This window comes from Primulina eburnea, chromosome 7, assembly GCF_022965805.1.
Source record: "Primulina eburnea isolate SZY01 chromosome 7, ASM2296580v1, whole genome shotgun sequence".
NCBI lineage: Eukaryota > Viridiplantae > Streptophyta > Magnoliopsida > Lamiales > Gesneriaceae > Primulina > Primulina eburnea.
Window position 1 is genome coordinate 830,170 of NC_133107.1, and position 23,223 is coordinate 853,392.

Sequence of the window (23,223 nt, forward strand, 5' to 3'; positions counted from 1 at the left end):
AAACCAATTGGTTGCCGGTGGATTTACAAAATCAAATACAAAGCGGATGGAAGTATTGAACAATACAAAGCCCGCCTTGTTGCCAAGGGTTACACCCAACAATATGGTATCGATTATGAGGATACTTTTTCTCCTGTGGCTAAGATTGTTACTGTTCGTTGTCTCTTAACCATGGTAGCTGCACGCAACTGGAATTTACATCAAATGGATGTGACAAATGCGTTTTTGCAAGGTGATTTACAGGAAGAAATTTATATGACCATTCCTCAAGGTTTTGAAAGGAAGCAAAGGAATTATGCTTGCAAACTTCTCAAATCTCTATATGGTTTAAAGCAAGCATCTCGACAATGGAACTCCAAATTTTCCCTTGCTCTAATTGCAGCTGGTTTTACGCAGTCCATGCATGATAATTCTTTGTTTTACCAGAAACGTGGAACATTAATCACATTGTTGTTGGTTTATGTTGATGACATTGTCATCACTTGGTAATGATTCTGATGCCATTGACAAACTCAAGGCATATCTTCATGCTACTTTTGACATTAAAGATCTCGGCCCCTTGAAGTATTTCTTGGGCATTGAAGTAGCTCGATCCAAAGCTGGTATTTGCTTGAATCAACGCAAATATGCGCTGGAATTACTGTCAGAATTTGGCATGTCTGGATGCAAACCGTTCGACACACCTATGGAACAACACTTAAAGCTTACTACTCTTGAATTTGATCGTTCAAAGTCTGTGGGGTGTCCTACTCCTGATACTGATTCCCTTCTCAGTGATTCATCACATTATCAACGCCTTGTTGGTCGTCTTATATATCTCACTATCACCAGGCCTGACATTTGCTATGCTGTCCAAGTTCTGAGTCAGTTCATGCACTGTCCAAAGAAATCCCACTTACAGGCTGCTTTTCGTGTCCTTGGCTATATCAAAAATACTCCTGGTTTGGGCATCTTCCTCTCGGCTAATAGTGCTCTCCACTTATCTGCCTTTTGTGATTCCGACTGGGCATCTTGTCCTATGAGCCGTAAATCTACAACCGGTTATGTTATCCAACTTGGTTCATCCACTGTCTCTTGGAAGACTAAGAAACAGAACACGGTGTCTCGTTCTTCGGCTGAAGCTGAATACCGATCGATGGCTACTGTTGTATGTGAGGTTGTTTGGCTTCGTGGTCTTCTTACTGATATGGGATTACATATTGATCAAGCTACACCCCTGTTTTGTGACAACAATTCTGCTATACATCTTGCTGTCAACCCGATGTTTCATAAACGCACGAAGCATATAGAGATTGATTGTCATTTTATTAGAGAAAAGCTTCGCACCAATGTGATTCGTCCCACTCATATTTCCACAAAGTTGCAACCAGCAGATGTCTTCACCAAGGCTTTGGCCTCTGATCAGCATCAGTTTTTGATATCCAAGCTTGCACTCGTCAACATATTACAAGCTTGAGGGGGGCTGTTAAATAATGTGTACACGTCATTGATATCACATTAGTTAGACAGTTGGTAGCTTGAATAGTAAGGATATAAATAGCTTGACTTTTGTAAACAATTTTTTAATTCTGGAAATTAATTTTCACTTTCCTTTTCCCTCATATTCCTTCTCTGAACGAGAAGCTTAACTGCTTCAATGGCAGATCATTGCATCTCTTTAACAGTTACTGGTAACATGGTGTGGCTTTAAACTCCTTTGGTTCTGCAAAAAAATTGTTAAAGAATTGCAGACTATATGCCACCACTACACCAAATTTTACCCGAATTTGTTGCACAGCCAATAGTTATGTGGTCTAACATTGACTTGTGAGCTTATGGATATTTCTGATTGACATCGATGATTGGTCTCTACATCCCTGATCATTTGAAATATTTTTACAACCAAAGTACAACCAAAAAAGCATTATATTCGAACAAAAATTGATGATATTTTTTTCTTGACTTAATTGGTGACTTCGCTGTAGATTTAGAACAAGTATTTTCCCGATAATTGTTTAGGTTTTCCACTTCCATATTTGCACGTCGCATTTCTGTTTTCTTGGTGACATTGTTAGATCTATCGTGAAGATATAACTTCTGCGGACTCCCAAAGGCAGAATCTCCGCTGTTTTCTGTTACAAGTTTTCTTGCATCGATTATCTCCTGCCTGCTATTGGAATTTGTTAACTAGCTCTTGTTTTTGGCAAATCATATTCCTCTTTTTTCCCTCTAATTACACTGATGTAGCAGAGAATCTGATCTGCCGATATACGAAAGCTTCAAATTCCAACCTTCTTGCTTGAAAAGTGATTTCTATCATCCAAAGAGTCAGCCTTTTAAGTTTTAAGTTGTTTGGACCTGTTTTAATTTTGATCCTTCCCTCTGTTTGTCGTATATTTTCATTCAAAGTTATCCCTGAGCTTGTTTCTTTCAATGATCACCACCTGGAGTTTCAGCTCTTCCTCTTTGAACCTGATGCTCATATCTGTAGTTCCTAGCTGAGTTTTAAGCTCGGAAATGGCGGTATTTCCTTCTATAACTCTGGCTTCTGCACTCGATCTGTAGCCCGTTTGAGATTTTCTTTTATACCTTGCATGCTGTCAGTCTATTCCATTAGGCCTGATAATGGATCATATTCTAGAATTGATGGTTCAATTGGGATCGAACCATTTAGACATGGTTCCAGACAATTTCGATTTTTATTTGAACTGAAACTTATTTATTCACTTGTCAATAAGGAAAAAGGAACAATATAATATGTGGTAATCATATTTATTGGAGTTAATAATTTAAATATTATATTAGAACATATCATCAATACTTTTTTTTTATTAAAAATTTATTTCGGCGGAGTTAAGACTTTGATAAGGTTTTAATTTAAAGTTGAGGAAATTTGTTCTGCTAAATCCTCTTCTAACTCCACCATTGATGATATTAGTGCTAATAACTAACTAGACCGGAACTTCTTCTCCTCAGACAGAAACTTTGCGAACCGGACAAGAGCTTCTTCGTTCGTGCCCTCTCCTGGAACCGCCTCGGGTTTGCCCGTCTCCAAATTAACTCTTGAGACCGGCTTTTTTAGTAAACTGTCACCAATTTGCACCAGAGTCTGCAAATTCTTGATAGTTGAAATATCAAGCGATGATGCATCTCCAGCCAATTTGTCCTCCTTTAGTTTAGATCAAAGTTTGAAATTCAAAATACTAAAGTTCAACTCGACAAATTTAATAATAATAAAAAAAAAAACGTGATCAATTTATATATTTTAAAAACACCTGAATGCGAAGGTAATTTTGTTCGTTTTGTAGGGACTGGAAAACAGTCGAGACGTGGATATCAACCATATCAGAGCTTGCGTCTCCAAAAGCATCAATCAATGGAGTGGCACCATTATTGTACACCCATGCTAGTAAGCCCCACTTGGCTGCATCCTTAGCGTTATATTTCTCTTCTAGTTGGGCTATTCCTGTGCCAAGTGACAGCACCAGCATCCTGTTACTGTCTAGTGGTTGCATGTCCACAACATCAAAATTATTCATCAATATTTCTTTGGATATGTGTGTCATGGCCATTAGTGTCTGCAAAATAAATTGATGTGAAGTTCAGTGACATTCTTGGATGACCCGTGAGATTCTTTTTAGATAATGAGTGTCAAAAATGTAAATTTAGAGACCCTTAGGATGATACACTCACTGGATTGTTCGCAGCAACTCCTCCATCGATAAGATCGAATGTGCGTATGCTTCCATTTGAATCCTTAATCTCGAAATAGTGTGGTGGAAGAAAAGTGGGAGCCGCAGAGGTACCCAAGCACACATCTGATAACAGGGCATTCTTGGAAACATGATTTGATTTTCCCTGTCAAGAAATTCCAATAAATGATGCATCACATTACAACTCCTCATGTTTTGACGTAAATATTTGGTAAGAATCAATTGAGATAATGAAGCGTATCCTTTTTCTTTCTTTTTTTACATCTTTTGTCGTGAAGACAACCGGTTGGAGTTTCTTTAGATCAAATGTAGGTATGACCACGTTTGTTAACGTCTGACTGATTGTAAGATTGCCTAATAACCCCTTGACCAATGATCTCAAGTACTTCCCATCATACTTTGGCCCGCCAATCAAATTTGTGACCTTGCTCACGAAGCTGTTTCGGCTGGAACCAAGTAGCGAATTCTTGATCAATATGACAAAATGAGCTAAAAAAGTTTAAGAACATTTGTATCCTTACACACTGTCGGGGAAGATCTTTGGGCCATGCTCCAGGTAGAAGCTTGTAATGTTTCTTGCAGCAAATATGGGGCGATTATCCTTATCAGGAGCAGTGATCATAGTAGCAACAAGACCTCCAGTGCTTGTCCCTGCAATTACGTCAAAATAATCTGCAACTCTTGCATTTGGGCCATCCAATTCCTGTCAAAAATGAACCAAAAACTCGTCGTAGAACGCGTGAGCCTGAATGGCCGCATTCAAATCAAAAGAAAAAAGATATGATCTTCTAGGAAGTACCTGGAGTTTGGATTCGAGGAAGGCAAGAATGGTTCCAGGGATAATACCTCTAATTCCACCACCGTCAATGCTCAAGATTGTCACCGTTGTACCTTTAGTTTGAGCTGTAGCGATTGGAAGTAGCAAGAAATGGAGAGTTGTGAGCCATTTGAGTGAAAACAAGATAGCCATCTTCTCCATTTTCCTGCACGATTAAAAAAATATCTGTAAAGTACGAAGATATAACTCGATTCCAGCTTCAGTTCCCAAAGATAACATGTGTGAAATGCTTACAGTAATAATTTTCAGAAAGGTCGAGTCTTGTGGTGACATATCGTATGGATTAAAATCAATGAAAGAAGAATATCTTTCGCTGTCACTTCTCGAATTCATGTCGGGTCTAAACCAATCTTTGATTAACCTACGGGCATATATATAATGGGCCAGCTCAAAAATTCTCAAGCCGACTTGATTGTGTTTTGTTTAACATAATTATAAAGATTGTGTGTATTAACAATGTTAAAAGTACACTCATTTATAACTATAAGGATATTTACAATCATTATATTTCGATAAGAAAATTTTAAAAAATTTCAATTTGAATCATAGATTTTGAACATCTGAGATGTTGATGTAAATATTATCTGGACCTTGAGATTGTTAGAAACCGACCGAAGATTAATAACTATATCGATATTCTACTTAAAACACAATTGAAAAGCTCTGAATTTATATCAATTCCGCTTAAAAACTTCATGTTTATGAAATCGAAGAAAAATAGGATATGCTAGCATGAATCCGTTGTTACCATTATCTCTTAAAAGTAAAAAATTTATACTTACAGCATAATGGAATTGCGACCAATTTAGCGTGGTGCATGTATGCTTTCTTTGTACATGCATATTTTGGATGTCACACGTTCATGGGATTTTTGTGCATATTTGACACGTTATATATCTTTATAAAATAATTTCTTATGAGACTGTCTCGTAGATCAATTACTTCAATCCGACTTGAAAGTTGCAACCTCTTTATTACATTACGAAACCATGACAAAATTATATCAACCATTTTTCACAAAATTTTCATGCCTTAAACTTTACCCCAGTTTTTCTCAAATTACCGTGCACAAAGTTTGGAAAAATGACTTGTAACGGACTAAAAAAAATCATACGAATTCCCGTATGCAACGAATACTTCAGATAAAAACTGAAAAATTGGTTAGTAAAAAAGTGTGCACAAATTTGTCTGATAAAATCTGAAGAGATATCGAACATGGAGACGATCAACGTTGCATTGATCAATCACGTGTATGAACTTCATCATGTCAATAATGGTCAGCATCTACAAAAACCAGATGATTCTCTTCTTTCAGCAAGATCAATCAAATAGAATTAGTTTAGTCTCTGTGCAGGAAGCTCTCGTAAGTAGTTCCTTTGAGAGTTCTTTTAACGTCATCCCAGTTCTTCACATGTTCTGAGAGTGGTCCTTTGTGTATCTTGACTTGGCGACTGGTTAGCTCCATTTGTGGCAACGCCAAAAATTTTTGCGCTTCCATCAGTTTCTGCAAATGGAATTAATTTTGAGATTTAAAAAAAAAAATTTCCTGAGGTTTTCACTCACTAGCAGTGGAAGAAAGAAAGGAGGGCCAATGGGGGCAGTCATTCCCATTTTAATCTTGCTATGAACGTTTATATTTTTGCGATTCTAAAAAGGAGAAGAATGGTTATTCATCCCCATTCCGCCTATGTTTTAGATGCACAAAAAAAAGTAATTCACTCACTAGCAGTGGAAGAAAGAAAGGAGGGCCAATGGGGGCAGTCATTCCCTTTTTAATCTTGCTATGAACGTTTATATTTTTGCGATTCTAAAAAGGAGAAGAATGATTACTCATCCCCATTCCGCCTATGTTTTAGATGCACAAAAAAAGCAATTCAATTAATCATGTCATCTAGCAGGGTCTTAGGAACATTCTCGATCACAAGTAGTAAAACACCCCAAGTAGTCGCAGACAAGTCCATATGTATAAACTAGAAGATCCTAAAACCAGTTAATAAGTTTGATGGCAATCTAGCCAATGAACTGACATCTTCCTATTATACGAAAAACCACTTACAGTACGATTCTTTAGTAGGTCTTCATAATAAAGAACCATATGTCTGGTGCTGCGGAAATAATCTAATGCATCCAAAACCATATTCTCCATTTGCTTGAGATCCATCATAAGTGATGTTAAATGGATTGTTGGTTTATATCCAGCAAGAGTATCGGCCTGAGATCAATGGGTTTTAAAAACGAGTTGTCTAGAGTTAACGCAATTCCCATAAGCGGCTTTGGAAGCTGAAAGAGTTACCTCTTGACGTGAATGCACATGGGACTTGTGAATACCATTCAAGAGTTTAGCATTTCGATCGTAGGAATTAGCGAGCACTGAAACCATCCTGCGCAGATGATTTTTCCGAAAGAGAAAAATTACAGAGACACCCCTGTCGTTGAAATATTCAACTATTTCTTTGTGACATTCCATCAATCCCTGAAATATTTTATTACGAACCAAAATCACATCACATGGTGAGTTTGGATACACGATACTTGCTTTTAAAATACTTCACTAAGTGGTCTTAGCTAACTGCTTTATTAGCAAAGGCTGAAGTAGAAGCCTAAATACCAGCATTTTTCTGCCTCTTATTTCCGATTATAGGTACAGTTTTATAAGTTAAAAACGCAATAAAACATTGCTATTTAAAAAGGTTGGTTTTTTTAAAAAATAGCTTCTCTATTCTGTCGCACTCAGGTGTTTGAGTCATCTCGAAAGTGATAAATAAAGGCTGATAGCTAGAATAAAGTTGGACAAGCAACCTGATTAAGCATCCACTTGAATCCAATGGCAGCCGAGCATTGATTCTTAGATGCACTAGTAAACCAGTCCATATTGAAAACTTGGTCTAGAGTCGACAATATTGAAGAAACATTGCTTCTCCTTTCCATAACGGAAAATATCTCTCCATTAGAACTAACATTACCATGACTATTTAAAAATGTCTCAAACCAGCCACTTCCGGATCTTTGCATAGACACAATGGCAAACAAGCGCACCGGATTGCAAGCACATTCGGCCCTGAAACATATAAAGTTGTGAACATTTCTCCCACACCTTATTGACTAAAACCGAAGTTCAATAAACAACGGCATAACAATTACCTGCTAAAGGTCGTGGGATTTGGGTAATGAAAGTATGGAGTTTGAGATCTATCAATGCCAATATCATGACACCGCTGCGTTGGATTAACTTCAAAGCTTCCAAATTTTTGACGGGTATAAAAATTGGCTTGATTTAGACATACTGTACATGTGTATAGACTGCACACTACAGCGAATGCTAAGACTAACGCCCTTAATGAAGCTTGGGATTTCTTGGGCGGTTTAATGATTAGAGGGTCCTGTAACATACAGAATTGAATACTATGAATAAACGTGTACATTGCCGAAAATAGGATTCTGACGAACATACTAAGCTTATAAGAACATACTAGTACATCAAAAATTAATCAGTTTTGCCATGAAATCAAAGCAATCGAAAAAAGAAGCAAGAGAATCGGGATATAAAAGCAAAAGGGAGAAAAACAGATAGCAAAACCACATCAAGAAGGGGAGAAAGCGTAAATCCCAAAATAAGTATATAATATAGGAAAAGAACAAGGTAGGATTCCATGTAATCCCGTAAATATCATGCAAAGATCAAAACTTGCAAGAACAAGGACATCAAGTGCCTCATAACACATTCCGGTTTCCCAACCCACCAATTAACTTCAAATTCACAATGCACAGAAGTAAAACATACGCAGTCCAACAAAAAATCTTGAAATTTTGAAACTTGTCTGATAAAAAGATAGAAAATGGGGCAAGAAAAAGGTGAAATCTCTGTTTTAAACAACAAACGACAACCCACTACTTTAACAAACAAAAACCCCCCAAAAAAGAAGGAAGAAGGAAAAAAAAACTAATGCCAACAATGTAAGGCAACAAAAAACTCACCTTGGTGAAGAGACAGATATCTTCGCCCATTTATACATCTCTCAAGAAAGAGACAATCCAATCCAATCCAATCCAAAAGGGTTCCTTCCCAAAAACCTCAGATTTATCCAATTACTCGAAACCACCAAGGAAAAACTTGAGAATACAAGTATTGAAAACAGTTGAAAAAGGTACATATATCTAAAGAATGCGACACTGGATCTCCTAGTCGGTAAAAGAATTAATCAGAAAAAATCGAAACTCCTGTCTCGTTAAGAACAGAGATATTAAAGGGCGCCAGCTGGGTCGCTACTGCCTTTTTTTTTTTTTAACAACTCTCAGCCTTCTTCATACTGCGTACTATATACACAAAAGAAAATATAGAATGATGTATTGTATTTGTATATATACTCAACACGCGTGGCCAGTGATCGAGTTCCACTCTGTCTAACTGCGAACTAACCTGATTCCCGTCCGGCTTTCTCGGGGAATTGGAATTAGACCTGGAATCGGGGAGACAAAAAATTAAACCTGATTCATATTCAACATCTTTGATATACTGGAGTCTGGAGGGGCCCGCTTGAAAAGACAACATTATGGAAAACAGACATGCCCAAAGGCCAAAGTTAGAAGCTAGCTGGTGCGTTTTAGACCTGGCTCGGCTCCGACATTAGTTTCGTTCATCAACCTACGACGCGTTTGACCATAAATTTTTTTATAAATTAATTATTATATAATAATCGATTTCAGGGACTTTTTAAAGTGTTTTTGGGGTCTCCGTCTCTCTGCATCTGCTATTGAATTTGGATGAGGATTCTAATTCTTTTCTTTTGTTTCCAAGATTGCAATGTTTTTTGTTTTTTTTTTTAAAGGATATCTTCAATAAATCACATATTAAATATAAATCAACGTCAACATAAATAAATTTTTTATTTATTGTGTATTCATACTTATTATTATTATGTTAATCAAAGTACTTACTTTAATTTGTGTAATAAATAATTGGATTTTTACTATGTATACACATATTCAAACATAAAATAAATATCTTGGAAAACTTAGCTGTCTATTGTCAAGTTAGGTCGTGGGATTAACTATTATCATAAAAAGAAACTGAACCACATTGTCAAACGTTCGTTTAGGACAATTGGTCTGACTCATTCGTAATTAATTAAGATAATTTAGTTCTGCCAAACACATACCTTCTTCATTTCATTTGGGGAAAAAAGAAGCTTCGGTGTAATTTTGATCGAATTATTATTATTTGTATTTTTCATCCTTTCCCCTAATCTTTCGATTTTTTGACAATTTTAATTATTTTTAATCAAAAGTTGTGACGTGCAAAATATATATGGCGATCATGAATTTATGTCCTATCAATATCACTTTTGAAAATTATTCATTTTCTATAACATATATTACATAATCTATTTCTCTGTTTATTATACAATGACTTATATAAGTTCAATCTCATACACTATCTTATATATTTATATTAATATACTTTATATCATTAACTACTTCAATTAAAAATTTGACGAAAAGGTTATTAAAGGATACAATAATTATTTACATCCAATATATGCCTGTTACATAATTAGTGTGTTTTTCCTTATCGCATTGGCTTAAATAAATAACATGTTAATCAATAGAAAATTCAAAATCCTCTTCCTAATTTATTATGCAACAAGATTTGTAAATAAATACATTTTGAAATATAGTCCTTGATTGCCAAATCAATTGAAGCAACCCGAGCCCATTGGTTGGCCCGTGAGTAAAAATAGTGTGTCATCAGTTAGGTTCTAGTCTAGAAGCCCGATTATGAAATTCGGAAACATGCAAGGATGTTGAAAAATAATAGGCCGAATAGTGATATTTACCATAGTCCAATTATAACAAATAATTGCACGTCCTTAAAAAAATTAATTGTTGCTAAATTTCATGAGTAAATATGATAAATAATTCTTTTCAGGGTAATTATTGACGATGATATACTTGAAACTATATTTTTTTCCCCCAAAATTTCGTAGACACACGACATATGCTTCAATAAATTTTAGAGTACAGATCAAAGTATTAAAGCGTTGGGAAAAAATTCAAAAAATAATTTTGGTAAAGTAATTCATGCATTTGTGATTGAAGTAAAAATTTCGTTCCATTAAAGTATTTATTAAATTAAACGTTGTAAATTTCGCTCCATCAGTGCTCACTAGCAAGCGATACAATACAATAATGAAGAATTGGTACGTGGTTTTGATGAGATTGAGGCGCACACAAACTGCCCCATTGGAGTATAAATTTGAACTCACTCCATTCGGATATTATAATTTGCATCGGTCAGTTTAAAGCAATATTCATGTCACACGCAGCATGAACATGCAAGACAAAAATTTGTGTGAGACAATTTCGAGGGTCGTATTTTTTGAGACGGATATCTTATTTGAGTCATACATGAAAAATATTACTTATGCTAAAAGTTTTATTTTTTATTGTGAATATCGGTCGGATTGACCCGTCTCACAGATAAAGATTCGTGAGACCGTCTCACAAGAAACATACTCAACATATAAATGTGGGATCGAATTGGTTAAGGAGAGCACGTCTTCGACGGTCCTCAAGATTAGAAATGCCAAACTAACTTGTATATTTTCGGTTGCTTCGATGCTGCAGCCACTTTTAATCCAATAGGAGTCAAATTAAAAATGTTCCCGACCCGATTTTATCACCTTCTTTGCGAGTATTCACTCATTCTTGTATCTATAATAAGTGGGACAGGCTTGCTTTGATCGGAGAAAGTTCACCTAGCTAAGCTAGGTAAAATCTCACGTGTGGAGCTAGGACTGGAAAATAGAAATACTCATAAATATATTATTTTTAGCAAAAATAAACGTTTCTAAAATCCTTAAATGGAAAAATTAAGTAAGGTTCTTAAAAAAATTATATATTAATAATAATTATAATGAAATCGAGATTTTTGTTATGGGTCTCTTGGAAGCTTAGTGGCATAATCTTTTATCCACTGAGGGAGAGGACAATCAAAACCCCATTTCCCGTGATATTTGGGGTAATAAGGAAGATAGTAATTTGTCTACTATAATTATTCTATTTTGATTTGGTTAGTAATGTTGAAACTAATTATACATTTTTTTAATTCTATATATATAGTCACCTCGGGCCAGCAACAATCGTCAAACCCTTCACATATTATTTTTGTGAAAAATGGAATTCATCTTTCTTTTTTATGAAATAATTTTTACACGAGTTCTCAATTAGAAGCATTCACCACTCAATTGTAGCTACAGACAAACCAGGTCGTCTATTTTAGATTTTATTATTAGGACACCCACATTGATGGATTAATGGATGGTTATTAACACCCATTAATATTAAAGCACCAATGTTGGTGCATGAGTTATTAGCCAAGAAATTCATGAACATTATTTCGTAATTAGCGACGGTTTTTGACAAACCGTCGCAACTTGAAAAGCGTCGCTACTTGCGACGGTTTTGTTAATTAAGGCTTGTTCTGAAGAAATTCTCCGGAACGGACCACGCTAATTTAAAAGAGTACAATTTTTTTTTCATTTCTTAATAATATTTTAATAAATATTTGAATTAAGTTATTTTTAAAATAATAATACTATTTATTTTTAATAATATTTGTTGTAAAATTTTAAAAATATTAGAAAGATATTGAAATAAAAAAAAAATGAATAAGTGGACAATGAGACCCATAAATAATGAAAGTTGATATTAAATGAATGTGAGTGTGTGTTAATAATGGGAAAGTGTTAATATAATGAATATGTGACTCGTGGACCCTATAATTTTTGAGGAGGTGGAAAGTTAATAAAATGAATTAATGAGAACGGACACGGATGCGTTTAGAGATGAGCAAGTATATCACGTGCGAGGAGGCGTTCACGAACCCATTACTGCAGATGAAAATTTGAATGGTTATTTGACCGACCATTTTGTATGGCCCTAAATTAATTGTTCGTGCATGCCATGGTCCCATGTTTCCATTTCAACGTAATAAATGTTACTATAAATAAATAATGTTTTTTTCTTTGATTTTGAAATATCGAATGTCTTTTTATTTTATTTTTCTCAAAATATTTATTAAGCAATATTTTTAAAAGAGTGATCCAATCAATGATGGGGTTTTTTTAAAAAAAATCCCGACGAGGATTATTTTACAAAATTGGGGTGGGTGAACCGTTGTCGGCACATAAGTTATAACCATCTCCATCATCATCTTAGCCCCCCTCCCTCCCCGCTTTATAATATCCCTTCCCACATTCTCTCTGTACAAAAGCTTTTGTAGCACGGAAAAGAAAGCGCATTAAAAAGCTGAGATTTCTTCCCCCATAATATTCTCGTACTGTTGCGTTTGAAGATCATCGGTGTCGTCAATGTTGCTGATTGAGGAATTCATTCTACGGGATTAAGAGTGGTTCCGGTCATGGAAAATGCGGCGTCGGGGAAGAAGAGAAAGCTTGTTTTAGAAGGATCGGAGCTTCTCGCGCACTTATTTCAGCTCAAAACGCGGCGTTTAGCCTCCTTGACATCGGCGAATTTGCTGAATTGTGAATATTCGACATGCCAATGCGTAGTTAGTTCGGATAATGTTGTTACATGCTCGAGTCATGGATCGAGTGAACTGGAGAAGGCGAGTTCCACATTTTTAGATCTGGAGGTACTGGAAGAATTTTATTTTGATCCGGAAGAGAATATTGTGTTATGAACTAATTTTATTTTATTGTTCCTCAAAATAAATGATGTTTTGAAATTTGAATTTCTTCTCGATCCCCAGATTCAGAAGGAGAATATTGATGAAGAGACTCGCGATTCGTTGGATTGCAGAGAGAGGTAAAATATACATTGAGCAATCAATTATTGTGATGATTTTCTCCATCACGTCCCTTCGATTCAAATTTCAAATTTGCCGACAAATTAGGAATTAATCTTGAATGGCTGCGCTTCAATACTTAATTTCTTCCTTTCGGAATTCCTCACGCACACAGCACTTTTTCTCTCCCTCACTCACTTCCATGCAATGAATGCTAGTGCGAATCAGCTTCTTCACAACAAAGCGGTTATATTGTCGTCGATTTCAGGAGTGAAAGATCACCGTTGATCGAGGTTCAAGCTGAGTCAGGCGAGCTGGAGTCGACGGCAAGGCCACTCGAATCAAATTCTCGCCGGCCTTCCACAGCGGAAAAGATGCCATCCGGATATGAACTCGAAGAATTTTTCGCGGCCGCTGAAAAAAATCTGCAGAAAAAATTCATTGACAAGTGAACTTAAACTAAACCTCCCTTCCACTGTTCCACACACAAATTAAACCGACACGAACACGCACAGATACTAGATATTTCTCCACCATGGACAGGGCCGTTCCTATCAAAGAGCGTCATCCGATATTTTTTTTTTTGAAAAAAATATACTATATAATAGTGAACGTTGACTCACTATAAATTTATTATTCATAATTTTTTTCCTTACGTATCACAAAAAAATTAGTAACTTTTGGCCACATATAAAATTTTTATTAATCTTGAGTCTCTTGATAAATTTTTTCCTATATAAATTTATTTCTTCTAGGATAAGTATAAAAAAATTATTTACTTAATTTAATATATATTACCGTAAATTGGAAGAATATAAAACTTATACTCTCATTCACAGGGATTGTTCTGATATTAATGTTGACTATTGTGTATTGTTTATTTTTTATTATCTTTAATTCGAAAAAAATTATGAGACTAAAAAATACGAATGCACGTTATAATTGAAAAACGTTTTTCTAAAGTTAGATTGAAGCTCAAATGTTAAGATCGGCCCTGACCATGGCATCACGTATATGGTCTCAACGTACGAGTCATAACTCTTTATAGTTTAGAAAAATAAGCTTTGATTTTCATGTAACATTGCAGGTATAACTTTGACATAGCGAAGGATGAGCCACTAGAGGGGCGCTACGAGTGGGTTCACATCCAACCAAAGCCATAATGAGGAAGATAATGACTCCATTTATGTAAAGACAAGCTAGCTGGCAAATAATTTCGTCCCCCAAGCTGATAAGTCCAATAGAACAGCTATCAAATCCAGTGTTAGTGTTGTTCCACTAATCTTATTAAGTATAAGCATTGGATGGTTTTGAGTTTCTTCTCCAGGTTTCTCTTTTTTCAAATTTGTTCTCCCCAATCTATTTTTTCAAATTAAACTTCTAAATCTGCTTGTAGGGAAAATTAAATTTTTTCTCCTGTAATTAATATTTTTTCCATTTTGTTATTATTAAAAATAAATTTGTATTTTTAGTTATGTAGCCTTTTTTTGGGTTCTAAGGCCATCTCCAATCTATATCCTCTATTTTTCATCCTCTATCCTCCAAAATAGAGATCCACGATCTCTATTTTCAAAAACCTTCTCCAATTCATATTCTCTAAATATTATCAAATAGTCTTTATTTCATTTTCAACTCATATCATCTAAATATTATCAAATACTCTATTTATTAAATTTATTTCATTTTCAACTCATATCTTCTAAATATTACCAAATACTTTCTTTTTTTAATTTATTTCATTTTCGAATACATACACACACATATAATTAATTAATTTCATAATATAATATTTAACTAAACTTAATTAATTCGCTAAACATGACACAACTACATGTGTATTCGACTCGATATATTTTAAACAATACATTTATTTTTTCATCAAATTGCAAACAAGAGACAACATTCATCATACAAACATAAAATAGATATCAAGACAAACATTATTCTTTGTCTTTAAAATTGTGTTATGCATTTCTTTATCATTAAATTGTTCATTAATTCTATTTGGTAACTATTATAAATAGTAAATTATAATTAATTTATTAAAAAATTAAATAACATTTGATCAACAAAGTCGACCCACTTTAATCGACCATGTTTTATCTTGGTCAACCAAAACAAGATACCAAAGCATGCAAGCATGCTTGGGCCACCAATGCTTTGGTCGAAGTCGACCAAGGCATGGTGCTTTGGTTGACCCAAGTGTGAGTGCGTGAGTCGATCAAGCTTGTGTGTGGGTCTGGGTTGATCCTTTCTTCTTCAAGCCACCAGTCGATCGATGAACATTGATATTTTCCTAAAAAAAATTCAAAAGGACTATATTGCAATTTTTAAATTATCTATTTTGTAATTATTTCTCACCCCTCTTCAATCCTGCATATGAACAGTGATACTCTATAAATAGAAGATCACTGTTACATACTCTAAAATAGAGAAAACAAATAAACACGGTTGGAGATGATTTCGTCCTCCATAATATTTGGAGGATTTCTCTATTACCGAGGACGGTTGGAGATGTCCTAATATGATAAATTTCATTTTTAGCGTGTATCTTTTTTTCATTTTGGTCAATTTTTTACCCAACTCCATCATGTATTCCGACCAGGAAAACCAAAAATGAAAAGAAAAAAAAAACCAAACAAATTAAACAACCAAAATTTAAAAAAACTAAAAATATAAATTCAGCTTTAATAAAATTAAAAATAAAAATAATATAAATTACACGATCAAAAATATAAATTTTCCCGGACCCAACCAAACCAATCCGAAAGATGCAAGATTGAGGAGACGCTCTGAGATAGGGATGTCAATGGGTCCGGGTTTTACCCAGACCCGCAATGGACCCGCGTGTATGGGGTGGGTTTGGGCATACTAAATGAGTAATGGAGTGGGTCTTGGGTCCAATTTTTCAGATCCGTCCGAATATGGGGCGGGTCATGGGTCCTATAATACCCGCCCATTGCCCGCCCCATATATATGTGCATATAAATATTCTAGGATTTTAGTTTTATTAATTTTCATTTTTTTAGTAGCTTATCTCAACTATAACGATCTTAGATATTCTTATTCAACGGTTGCATTTGAATCTGCTTTTAGCAATAGTGGAAGAATAGTTGGTCCTCATCTTAGTAGACTTAAATATTGTCTACTCACTGATTTTATATTGATCTGTTTAGATAATGTTATGACTTTTTTTGAGGATGTCAAGATTTTTTTGGAGAGCTAGCAACTCTTTTTTTTATATAATTTTTTATGTCGTGAAAATACTTTGTTTGTTATTATTATGTGTGGTCGAAGACATGAATTAATTTTTCACAATGTTGTATTTAGAGGCTTGTCTGTTTCATAATTCAGTCATGTGAGAAGAAAGATTACTTTTTTATTTTAAAAAAATTCGGGTCTCACAGGTCTACCCGGCCCCATTTCGTATTCGAGGTGGGGTGAGTCCGAAGAATATTTAACCGGAATGGGAGCGGGTAATGAGTTAAAGTTTTTTTCATGAGGAGGGTCTTGGGTTTAGCCAAACCCACCCCATATCCTGCCCCATTGACATCTCTACTCTGAGATATCTATAAGGAACAAAGCCATAAATTTGAATCGTGAGAGTATATATACTGAAAAGTGGATTTTAAAATAAAAAATAAAATAAAATAAAAGAAGGAGAGAGAGTGAAGAATAGAGCTTGCCGTGTAAGCTACGGACAAGTGGTGAAGATTGAGAAAGATGATTCGCTCCATGTAATTCCTTTGAGTGTGGGTGCGTTTTCTCAACCTTTTTCCAATCTTAATTTCTTTAAACTCACTCAATGCATATATATATGTTAGTGTGAGTGCTTTTTTATAACCACATCACTCAGTGCTTTCTTTTGTTCTTTTACCTGATTCAAAGCATTGATATTTGCATGTTGATGCTTAGCTTGCTGGCTTGTTTATTATAACCACATGATGTCTGTTCATCATTTTCATTACGGGTACCAGTTTTGCCTCCAAAGTCGCTCCGATCCGGAAATGCAACAGAAACGAGAAATCGCATATTAAATCGCGGTGTCAATAAGCTTATTATTATTATTATTATTAATTATTTGAGTACTAACAAAGCCCTAGTTTGGAAGAGTGATAAGACATTAATGCAATTACTTAAATATCATAATAGTATTTTTAAATTTGATCATATACGTGTATCATGATAAATGTGATCTATAGATGTAAAAATATGTTATGTACCATAACATATTAGCCGAAATGGAAAACTGGTGTAGCATTATATGACCTATTTTAATTATAATATTGTTTGACCTAAAATTATTTGGAACCAATTTAATTGGTCTAAATGTCTAATAGGATATATTAATCGATAAAATCCCACGAGTTGTTCCAAATAATTTGATTGAATCTGACAAGATAACGGACAAACAGTTGGGGGAAGATCGCGGCAGGGAATGAAAGAACTTTCCAGTAGCCAAAGAAAAAAAGGGGTATCGGCAGAAACAAGATAGATCTCACAACTCACATTACTCAAACATGCACACACGGCGAAAATTTAATAGCTTCAATTTATTTATTGCAGTATTTTTAGTCTATTTTCAAATATTTTACGTAATTTTCATTTCAGATTTCAACAACTTTTAATATATTTTTCATGTTTTTTATTCATTCGATTGTGTAAATACAATAATCATGTATAAGATGTTTGTTTTTCATTATAATAACTAACTATCAAATTATGAATTCACAATCGTTTTGTTCTTAAGTTAAATTATTTATGCTGGGAAAGGGAGGGGATAAGAAACCGGACTAACCTTGGAAGAAGATTTAAACGAAGAGATAATTGCTTAATATGTCTTTAAGTATTCAATTTAAACCGGACTAACCATCGAGGTGTCTCAAGAGCCTCAAATGAGCATTCCACATAGTACCAGTGGTGAATATTATGTTTTTATTCAAATTGGTATAATTTGTACTTGGAACGTCTACATCTACACAAAATTTATATAAACAAATACGGAAGAATTTATCTTAAGAAAATTGATTAGCCATAGTTTTACATGTTTTACTCGTTGATGGAATATACACGCATCATCAAAATGTTCACCCTTTAGTTTTTTTTTTTTTTTTTTTTTTTTTTGACGATGATGAAAACTCGCAATCGCTAGCTGTTGATATATACTGATAAAATTTTGAGTTTAACTCAGTAGCATGCAACAATATATTTGTACATGTAACAAATAAAATGTAACTAAAAATGTGAAACACTGATAAAAAGAAAATAAAAATTGAAAACATCTGGAGATGTAAAAATGATCGAGTTAGATTAATTGGAATGACCCGTCTATAAAATATGGTTGAATCGATAATTTATCAACTATAAAATGAGATATTGGCCCGCTCCAATCCACAAAATCACACATAAAATTGATTAAGTTCGTCGAGTCAACCTGTGTTACCTACCAAATAAGTGTGTTGAAGAGTGATGTTCCAACCCGCCAAAACGATAGGTTATCCCAATCCAATTAATAGTAGATCGTGGACCGAATCATCTCACTAAGCCATTTCAGATATCTAAAAACATCCATCATAAAAACATAAATGGTAAAATTAATATATTGATAATGATTATGATAATTTTATTATTATTCATCTTCAGTTTCGATGATACCATATATTTGGAAAAAACCATTAAAATTAAAAGCTTTGTCTATGATATAGAAACTATTAATTAATTAGTAAAACAAATGAATAATTTGATCAAAACTTGTAATAACCATGATTTTCAAATAAATTAATGTGTAACAAAAATGTAAATTTTTTTTGGGGGAACAATTTCCTTGTATGCAGGGTGCTGGGGCACAAATGCTTAGCCCGTATTTAGCAGGTTCCGAATCTAATTTCTGAAATTTTCTTCGGCTTTTTCTTCCGCAATTTCTAATTTTCTTATTTTTTATTGCTGTGTGAGAAGGAAATTCTTGGTACTGTAGAAACCGAGAAGAATCGGAATCTGTCTTTTCGTTTACACCCTGGCTACATTTCTTACGAAATGAAACTGAAAATAGTTCATCAAAATCAAGAAAATCGAGAAGTTGGAGAGCCAGTGATGAAGAAGGAATCGTTGGATATGGATCAGATGGCGGAAACCCCGACGCGTCCTTCACCTGAGGATGAGTCGACGAAGCCGAATTCGCCGAGTCGGGAGGTTTCTCCTATTGCTGATGTTCACCCATCGCTGTTTTTAGTGGGTTTTTTCGGGTTTGACTTTGTTAAGTTGATGGTCGTGTGGATGGATTTAGCGAATTATATCGGATCTGGTTTGTTGTTTCCAGGGTAAGAGGAAGAGAAAGCGTAAAGAGATGATGGGCGAAGCTTGGCCCAATATTTCGAGGAACATGAGGAAGAAGAAGACCTTTGTTCCCAAATCCGAAGATGTGAGATTCTTCTGTCTCATTGTATTTTAATTGAGAAAGAGTTTCATGATCGAATGGACACTGATTTTGGAACTTAAAGATTTTACTTCCGGTGAGATGATTTCGTGAGGAGAATGACCTTTTTTTTTTAATACCGGAGACTACATTTTATCTATGAATATACCTGATTGAGATATTTTTGTCAAAATTGCTTCATTTCGGTTAATTTTCGGTTCTGCTTTTTTTTTTTGAGTAGCTGATTTCAGGTTGTCCCCTAATTGAGGTCCTAGTTTCTCTTAGCATTCGTTGAATTTCCAAATCATGATCTTGTTTGCCAAGAAATTCAAGGAACTGGAAACAGCTTCAGGAGACAGTAGCTGGGTCTTTATGGCATTGTTGCAATTCTAATTCTCGCGTCATAAAGATATACGTTGTAGTTCCGACAAGTTTTTTCGAGTACACCCACAAGAATAAGAAGTCTATCGCCTCCATCCAAAATGACTTCCAGAAATGTTTCTCACTGGACTTGGTTGGAAATTGATCAATCGATCCACCGATGTATCTTCAAGTTTTCAGTGGGTTTTAAGTAGTTATGTAAAATTATATTGGCACTGTTACTCGAGGGCTTATTGGTGTTAGAATTGTGATGGGTGATCACCAAGGATTGAGTATGCTTCTGCATATATGAGAGTTCTCACTGTCATTAGACACTGGGGAAACAAGTGTTTTCAAATTGACGTCTTTTTTCCTGTTCCTCACTCTTTTCAAAAAACTCAGCTGCTGGTGTTATGTTGGATTGTTTGACTGTGTTTCCTGGAAGTATTATATGTTTCATTTTTTCTATTTGATGAAATTCCTCTAAGAGGCTTGCCTTATATCTATTTTCTCGGTATAAGACCTCTTAGTTTTAGTCAGTTAGCATACTTTGTGTAATATATCAACGGAAGTGATGCGTTTTGTTACATGTGTTGATGCAAAACAAGATTGATTTACTTAAAAATCACTCGTTATGATTTCTGTAACTAATTAATGGATTAATTGTTTTTTGACAGGGAACACCTGACTGTGGAGGAATGTTGGTAAGGTCAGTTCAGAAACTTGGCACGCCCACACGCCCACACACACATTCCTATATAGTCTTATGAGCACAATCTTTTCTTTCATTGCAGTGAAGGAGATGCCTCCATTGGTGGGTCAAGTATTCGCGCCCAATTCAAGTCACCCACCATGATTCGAGCCGAGGAGGTTCAGTCAAGCTTGGGCAATGAGCAGCCCAGTTTTTTGAAAGTCTTAGTTAGATCTCATGTAGCCAGTTGTTTTTGGATGGTATCGATCTTTTTGGAATGGAGTTTTCTTGTCTTACAAAATATATTAACCTGAGCGAGTAGTTACATTTTAAACTATTGTATAATTCCCTCTTTTTCCTGTAGGGGCTTCCAGTTCCCTTCTGCAAGCTACATTTACCAAGCAAAGACACCACAGCTGTTCTCGAAAACGAGACTGGTGAGGAATTTGAAATAAAATATATTGCACATAAGACAGGACTTAGTGCAGGATGGAGGAAATTTGTTGCTGGAAACAAATTAGTTGAAGGAGATGTTTTGATATTCCAACTGATTGGACCATGCCGATTTAAGGTGATGCTGTGCAACTTGTTCTGTTGGCTTATTCCTTATGAAAGATATCTTCACGCACCATTTAGTTGGTTCAATTTTTTTTAAATCACTTCATTTTGTCATGGTTATACATGTGTTTTGAGTGTAGAAACACAATATGCTTCATCGATTGTAAACCTTCAAAAACATATAGGTCAAGAAAACAATTATCATGAATTTATATGTGGTTTGTGTAATTTGTTATGTATGATCCTCTGCTTGCACTCACTTGAAGCTTACCCAAGATTATATTTGAATGTGCATGGTTCCTGAAATATTGTGGTATTGTTCAAGTTTTTATTTTGTAAATAGAGTATTAGGGAAAAGCTGTGAATCACGCTGTTTCAGATCATTGGTTGTCAAATATCATCACAATGGCCTGTATTATTATTAATTTGGTTTATTAAATAAGGTTTTTATACGTACCATATAGCTATGTGGATTCATCTAATATTATGTCCTCAATCTGCAGGTGTACATAATAAGGGCAAATGATTTAAACGAAGTAGATGGCGCACTTAGCCTACTAATTTTGGATTCTCAAACAAAGCAAAGTGACGCGGGTGGGTCGGTTTAATAATCAACAATTTGTGTCTTTTGAATTTAGATTTGGGAGTTGATTTGCTTTATATTTACTCGGTGTTTTTGGTTCTTCAAAAACCGGTATGACATGAAACTACTGAACAGAGGGAACTATCGATGCCCAAAGCAAGAAAAAACGACGTCCGAAATCTCTTCCCTTAACAGTTGTGCAGAAAAAGAAGCAAAAGGAAAGTCCAGTGCCTCGAATTGGACAACCAGAGGAGCTTTCTGCAAATGACAGCGAAGAGGTTGCTTCCGAGGTTTTAGAATGTTCCAAGTTCTCTGGATCCGCTTACCATTTTAAGGATGTTAAAAGCTTCGAGGAATTTCACATTGTGCTCCATGGAGTATGCATCGATCTTGAGCTTCCCAAACACATCCGTCGAAAATACTACGACCTATGCTGCAGCAAAAACACTTTTCTTCATGATCGACTCCTCCCAGGGCTTTCCTGTAAGTTAGCTTCTGGCATGATTTTTGAGGCAGTCAATACCGCTGATGCTATAAGAGGGTGTAACCTCACGACCCCGAGAAATGAATTTGACGTCTGGGAAAAATCATTGAGGTCTTTCGAACTTCTTGGCTTAAAGGTTGGATTTTTACGGTCTCGATTGCATCGTCTCGTGAGTATGTCTTTTGAGTCGGAAGATGCGGTTGATACGAGAAGGTATTTGGATGCCAAGATCAAGCGTGGTCAGGCTGAAGAAGAGATTCGAAATCTAGAAGCGAAGCTCGTGGAGATGAAAGAATTATCTACAAAATATGATAATGAGATCGAGATTTTGAAGGTGAAAGCGGAGAAGTATGAGCTGAAGTTTCAAGAAGAGGCTAATTCCCCCTGGTAGTAATATTATATTTAGGTCTGTATAATCAATCACTCACGTAGCTTCCATACATAGGTTACAACATACGCTAGTCTTTTTTTCTCTTCGTTTTAATTCGTTATAAGGTATTGACATTATTCATTTTGTTGCTGTGCTTTCTTTGGTTGGGTGCTTTTCTAAATTCAAATATATTGTTCCTTATTTTTGGGTCAATTAAAATATTTGGAAAAATAAAAAAAAATTAATTTTATATCAGCTAGAAATATTATTAATAATCATAAATATATTATAAAAAACACTCGATTTAATTTTAAATATATTCTTCAATGTAGCCAGCTAAGCATACATAAAAACATAAATTACTAAGATTTATATTGTCGGCAATTAATTATTGTCGAGTGGTTGGGGTAAAGTTGTTGGAGAAAAGCT

The 23,223-nt window shown here is 34.9% G+C and overlaps 4 protein-coding genes across 9 annotated transcripts; 2 read left to right on the forward strand and 2 right to left on the reverse strand.

The window, feature by feature from the left end:
• Window positions 1-2,659: 2,659 nt before the first annotated feature.
• On the reverse strand, window positions 2,660-4,762 carry LOC140836338 (patatin-like protein 3). Its single transcript, XM_073201783.1, has 6 exons — window positions 4,492-4,762; window positions 4,214-4,395; window positions 3,955-4,138; window positions 3,673-3,837; window positions 3,255-3,557; window positions 2,660-3,148 (listed from the first exon to the last, which is right to left on the reverse strand). The coding sequence occupies exons 1-6, from the start codon at window positions 4,669-4,671 to the stop codon at window positions 2,927-2,929; spliced, it is 1,236 nt and encodes a 411-aa protein (XP_073057884.1). The 5' UTR covers window positions 4,672-4,762; the 3' UTR covers window positions 2,660-2,926.
• An 891-nt stretch (window positions 4,763-5,653) lies between these two features.
• LOC140836339 (uncharacterized) lies at window positions 5,654-9,196 on the reverse strand. Of its 4 annotated transcripts, XM_073201786.1 has the most exons (7): window positions 8,948-9,001; window positions 8,506-8,619; window positions 7,672-7,910; window positions 7,330-7,588; window positions 6,824-7,003; window positions 6,587-6,742; window positions 5,654-6,034 (listed from the first exon to the last, which is right to left on the reverse strand). In XM_073201786.1, exons 2-7 carry the CDS (start codon window positions 8,533-8,535, stop codon window positions 5,870-5,872), a joined length of 1,029 nt encoding a protein of 342 aa, XP_073057887.1. In that variant the 5' UTR covers window positions 8,536-8,619; window positions 8,948-9,001; the 3' UTR covers window positions 5,654-5,869. The 4 variants fall into 4 exon arrangements, with proteins under 4 accessions (XP_073057887.1, XP_073057885.1, XP_073057888.1 ...); XM_073201784.1 differs by lacking the exon at window positions 8,506-8,619 and having other exon boundaries at window positions 8,948-9,196; XM_073201787.1 differs by lacking the exons at window positions 8,506-8,619; window positions 8,948-9,001 and adding an exon at window positions 9,016-9,185.
• A 3,553-nt stretch (window positions 9,197-12,749) lies between these two features.
• LOC140836340 (cyclin-dependent kinase inhibitor 6-like) lies at window positions 12,750-18,070 on the forward strand. 2 transcript variants are annotated; one of them, XM_073201789.1, is made up of 4 exons: window positions 12,750-13,156; window positions 13,301-13,356; window positions 13,605-13,784; window positions 14,424-18,070. In XM_073201789.1, exons 1-4 carry the CDS (start codon window positions 12,950-12,952, stop codon window positions 14,497-14,499), a joined length of 519 nt encoding a protein of 172 aa, XP_073057890.1. In that variant the 5' UTR covers window positions 12,750-12,949; the 3' UTR covers window positions 14,500-18,070. The 2 variants fall into 2 exon arrangements, with proteins under 2 accessions (XP_073057890.1, XP_073057889.1); XM_073201788.1 differs by having other exon boundaries at window positions 12,753-13,183.
• Window positions 18,071-19,159: 1,089 nt separating this feature from the next.
• On the forward strand, window positions 19,160-22,995 carry LOC140836342 (B3 domain-containing protein Os01g0234100-like). Of its 2 annotated transcripts, none has more exons than XM_073201791.1 (7): window positions 19,160-19,525; window positions 19,653-19,754; window positions 20,786-20,817; window positions 20,903-21,059; window positions 21,164-21,370; window positions 21,861-21,951; window positions 22,076-22,995. In XM_073201791.1, exons 1-7 carry the CDS (start codon window positions 19,370-19,372, stop codon window positions 22,813-22,815), a joined length of 1,485 nt encoding a protein of 494 aa, XP_073057892.1. In that variant the 5' UTR covers window positions 19,160-19,369; the 3' UTR covers window positions 22,816-22,995. The 2 variants fall into 2 exon arrangements, with proteins under 2 accessions (XP_073057892.1, XP_073057891.1); XM_073201790.1 differs by having other exon boundaries at window positions 19,162-19,564.
• The last annotated feature ends 228 nt before the right edge of the window (window positions 22,996-23,223 follow it).